Genomic DNA, 5,177 nt, shown 5'->3' on the forward strand with positions numbered 1-5,177 from the left:
ATATATATATATATCAGAAACACTATTTATTAAAGATTAAAAAATATCTTGTAACACAGTCTATACCATTTCTAAAAATCACCAAAACAGATAAGTGATTATGGTCAAGGGATAGCAAAAAAAAAAAAAAAAAAAAAAAAAAAAAAAAAAAAAATCACCATAATAGAGAAGGAGAAACAAATAAGGGAGGAAGTTATGTAAACAATCTTATAATTTGCTAATTACCGAATAGAGGTATCGTTGGTTAAACTGTTGCATAGCTCCCTGCAATTGGTTCCGCTGAGATTGCCACTGTTCAAAATTTCGGACAGATTCCATGGTAGGCCGCTGCCACGTTGTTGTTCGGGTGTTATGATCCACATAATAAACTCTTCCACGATCATCAACTCTTCTTTCCCAACTACCACAAATAAACAACAATAAAAATAAACAATAATCTCTTAATATAAGAAAATGAAAAGCAGTTGTTACTTCACTCACTTTAAATATCAAGTTCAAGACATGTTAAAATACCTAAAACATATGAAACTATGAACTATTTATTTTAGCTAAATTACCTTCCCATTCTACCACTAATAATCTTTTTATTTCCTTTAATCACTGTAATGTTTAGTCCCGCACTAGAAGAGGTTGCTTATTTTTATTTATTTATTTTTTTAATTTTACTTTAAGTTCTGGGATACATGTGTAGAACATGCAGGTTACACAGGTATACATGCGCCATGGTCGTTTGCTGCAGCTATCAACCCATCATACAGGTTTTAAGCTCCTTAAGGGGAGGGAAAGCATTAGCCCTAATATAATTTCTAAAGACTGTCTAAAAAGAGGCCACTGAAAGAACAGTTTCAGTATCAATCTGGCTATCCTCTTTCTTTCTTTTTTTTTTTTTGTGAGATGGCATTTCGCTCGTCACCCTGGCTGAAGTGCAATGGCGTGATCCCGGCTCACTGCAACCTCTGCCTCCCAGGTTCAAGTGATTTTCCTGCCTCAGCCTCCCGGGTAGCTGGGATTACAGGCACAGACCACTATACCCAGCTAATTTTTTGTATTTTTAGTAGAGACGGGGTTTCACCACGTTGGTCAGGCTGGTCTTGAACTCCTGACCTCAGGTGATCCTCCCACCTCTCGGCCTCCCAAAGTGCTGGGATTACAGGCATGAGCCACCGTGCCCGGCCTCTCCTTCTTTCTTTGTAAGTATTTACTGACAGTGCTTGCTGTATATCAAGCAATCTGCTCTATAGCCAATACCCATGTTCAGGATGAGTTAACTGAACTCTTTTTATTACTTTTTAACTCATCTTCCTACCATTATATTGCTGCCAATTTTCTTCCTGAAACGCAGGTGGACTCCATGTCTTTCCACCCATGATGGCTCACTGGCATGGCATAAAAATGTACTGTCCGCATTTTCAGTCTCATCTCCCTGAGATCCTACAAGGGTCTCATGTGAGAGTCTAACCAACTATTTGCTGGTTCCAAGGGTGTCATGAGTTGAATTTTGTCATGCTTTTGCCTCACAGAATACCCTTCGCTATTTCTTTACCAACCAGAATTCTACTCATCCTCGAGGGTTCACGCCAACTCCCACCTGTTCTACACATGTAGGATCTATTAAACCAATTTTTATCATTAATTTATAAAATGATTGTAAACTCCTTTCAGCAAGCAATTATAAATTCCTTAAACTTATTACTAAAAATACAATGGGGTCACAAAGAGAATAATAGATGCTAAAGATGAAATTAAAGACAACCTCTGCCTAATTTTTGGACAACAGTTTCAGTGAAATAAACCCCATGTCATGGCACTCAATGAATGGGCTAAATGAATGACTATAACTTGATGATCCTGTCAGAGTTAAAATGAACTTCACAGTTTGCTATATTGCAATATCGGCAACATGTTTTCCAGTAAGTTCTCATTTAATACTGTAGAATCAAGGCCTGATTGCTTTGTTCCATAAAAGAGAAATATCCCACAAAAATAACATTTCTCTGCCTTAAATTTTCTAGATTTTGAATGTGTTTTATAATGGTGGGCTTTAAATTGAATATGGAAGGGAAATCTGAGTATCTAAGAAATATACTTCAGGTACACACAGAATGTGTGAGATAAATGAATGTAAATAGTACAATTCGACTAGCTATCAGTGCAGTTACGTAGACAGTTATGAAAAAATACAAAGGTAAAGGAAGACTCGTTTGTGAATGGCCTTGAATGACAGCCTAATAGCATGAATTTTAGTATGTAATAAAAACTTTATTAATTTAAAACCTTCTACAATTTTAGGTATAAGTTCACTCATGGAGACCTTTGTAGATTATAGTTTTGGGCCACTTTAATATTTAAGTCATTAAATCTTATGAAATAACATACTTTAGATCACTATCCTTGCAGAACCATACATACAAACTGTCCTAAATATTACCTTTCTTTCCTTAAAAAAATTACAAGGAAGGACTGACAACTGACCAAATTTTGCAACTTCTCTCAGTAACTCATGCCAATGCTTGACAGTCTCTTGAAGAAGCCCTACAGACTATCTAGTCTCATTGACTGAACATTCATTATTTATACAAGGAAATTTAAAGAAACTGAATATATGCAGAATGAAAGAATCAAATTATGCTGTACTAAATAAATTTGAAAACCACATATGTGATAAAATATAACTGCAGATGCATAAAGATGCTATATTACCCTGGAGGTAAAGGCTGTGGTCTCTCCCATGTGGTAGTTCGAGTATTATGATCCACATAATAGGTTCTACCATGAGGATCTTTTCTTTGTTCCCACCTTTAATAAAAATACAAAAATAACAGTAAGAGACAACACACTAGGACAGTCTTCCTAGTAATCAGAATGACTGAATGAATGACTCTTCCTTATAATCAGAAAAATCACAGATAAGCTTTACATTAAAAGACTATAAACACACACACACACAGCTATATAAAGGCTATTATATATACACATAAGTGTTCACTTTCTCAATTATTAGTACTTTTTTAACCTCTTAATTATTCCCTGTTTATTACAGTATTGGAAACTCAAAAAGTATAGTTAGCAGAAAAGGAATACAATACCCCACATTTTAAAAAGTTACTTATAGAATTCCAAATTATCAGAAAATAGAAATTGAATCAAGAATAAAGAAACCTTCAGCTTAATATTAAATCCAAGGCACAAAATGTCTATGAAGTAATATATTGATTTTGCTATAATTTCAAAAGTACCCATCTAAAAGATTTTTAGCCAAGAAGTATGTGGTGATAATACTCCATGAAAATTATTTCATCTGTGTGCACAGTGTCTTTTCTTTGTGCATATCTATCCCAATTTTCATTTTGGTAGGTTTCAGAATTTATGGAAATTACATTTTATCTTTTTATATTCTATTCTGAAGACTCTCAATCTCTTGTTTCTACCATTCTCATTTTTTCTTCTGTGATTCCTGTTAATTTCTCTTCAGTCTTTTCTTAATATGGTATAGAAAATAATTTTAAAATAAAACTGGTGGGCCAGGCATGGTGGCTCATGCCTGTAATCCCAGCACTTTGGGAGGCTAAGAAGGGTGGATCACCTGAGGTCAGGAGCTCAAGACCAGCCTGGCCAATATGGAGAAACCCCGTCTCTACTAAAAACACACACACACAAAATTAGCCAGCCATGGTGGCACACACTCCTGTAATCCAAGCTACCTGGGAGGTTGACGCATGAGAATTGCTTGAACCCAGGAGGTGGAGGTTGCAGTGAGCCATGATTGCACCACTGCACTCCAGCCTGGGCGACAGGGCAAGACTCTGTCTTAAAAATATAAAATATAAACAAACAAACCAACAAACAAAAACTTGTACTTCTGAGTTTAAGACTCTTGTTTTCCTTTTTCTTTAACACAAGAACTCAAGAAGGTAGTGTTTCGGAAGGGACATGAGAGAGTATTCCTGGGGTGCTGTCAATGTTCTCTTTTGTGACTTGTGTGATGGTTACAAATGTGTATTTTGTGAGAAATCAGCTTCATCTATATATTTTGAAGGAAAGTACTTTTCTGTGTGTATGTGATGTTTCACAATAAGAGATTCTGTTTTTAAATGTGAGTGCTTATCAAGAAGCGCTAACTTGGAATGGTGAGTTTTGATAAGTTGTCCTGCACCAAGAGGGAGGCTCAAGGATCTCCCATAAAGAATCCAGCACTTCTCCCTTCTACCTTCCTTCCCCATCTGCAAAGTTTTGAGAGAGGATCAAATCGCTTTTCCCTATTATTTGTTAACATGGTAAATTTATATTTTCAAATATTAAATCAATCTGTGAGAATCCCCCCAAAAAGAACCCAATTAAATTTATTTTATTAAGAGTGCCAAAGTTATTTTCTTTATTTTGTACACGATAACTATATATACTGAAACTACTCCCTAGTTCGCACCCATAAACACATACATACTTAAAATGACAAATACACACAAAAATTTAAAAAATTTGTTTAGTCTGCATCTAACAAACCTAAGTCACAAAATGCTTAAGTAGTAACCATAAACAATAAAGATTCCAAAGTTCAGAACTGACTTAGGATCACAAAAATTATTAAACTTGCCTATTATACCCTACACTGGAACACTCAAGATATTCAGTACTGTAAAACTTAGATATTCCTTATAAAGCATTTCACTAAAATCAGACAATCTGAAAGTTATGATTTACTTTACCTGCTTATATAAAAGCTCACAGGAAAGAAGGAGTTAAATATAAAATTTCATTTTAAAGGTCTTTCAGGAATATGTCTAACATGTACCAATGGGCTATTCTGTATGAAAGCTTAACTATCAAAACCAAATGAATACCTAACAACCCGATCAAGTTTTACTTTTGCTATTTTTAGGTAATAATTCCCTTGGCCGGGCGCGGTGGCTCAAGCCTGTAATCCCAGCACTTTGGGAGGCCGAGACGGGCGGATCACGAGGTCATGAGATCGAGACCATCCTGGCTAACACGGTGAAACCCCGTCTCTACTAAAAATACAAAAACTAGCCGGGCGAAGTGGCGGGCGCCTGTAGTCCCAGCTACTCGGGAAGCTGAGGCAGGAGAATGGCGTAAACCCGGGAGGCGGAGCTTGCAGTGAGCTGAGATGCCGCCACTGCACTCCAGCCCTGGCGACAGAGTGAGACTCTGCCTCAAAAAAA

At 36.3% G+C, this 5,177-nt stretch overlaps 1 protein-coding gene across 2 annotated transcripts in view; it reads right to left on the reverse strand.

Moving 5' to 3' along the window:
- WWP1 (WW domain containing E3 ubiquitin protein ligase 1) overlaps positions 1 to 5,177 on the reverse strand; it is a 70,930-nt gene that overhangs the window by 42,269 nt on the left and 23,484 nt on the right. For both annotated transcript variants that reach the window (XM_017875199.1, XM_017875198.1), the window contains 2 exons: positions 2,701 to 2,796; positions 226 to 400 (listed from right to left, as the gene is read on the reverse strand). In XM_017875199.1, coding sequence (XP_017730688.1) covers positions 226 to 400; positions 2,701 to 2,796 — 271 coding nt within the window. The remainder of the gene's footprint in view (positions 1 to 225; positions 401 to 2,700; positions 2,797 to 5,177) is intronic.

Source organism: Rhinopithecus bieti, unplaced genomic scaffold, assembly GCF_001698545.2.
Source record: "Rhinopithecus bieti isolate Rb0 unplaced genomic scaffold, ASM169854v2 scaffold_9656, whole genome shotgun sequence".
NCBI lineage: Eukaryota > Metazoa > Chordata > Mammalia > Primates > Cercopithecidae > Rhinopithecus > Rhinopithecus bieti.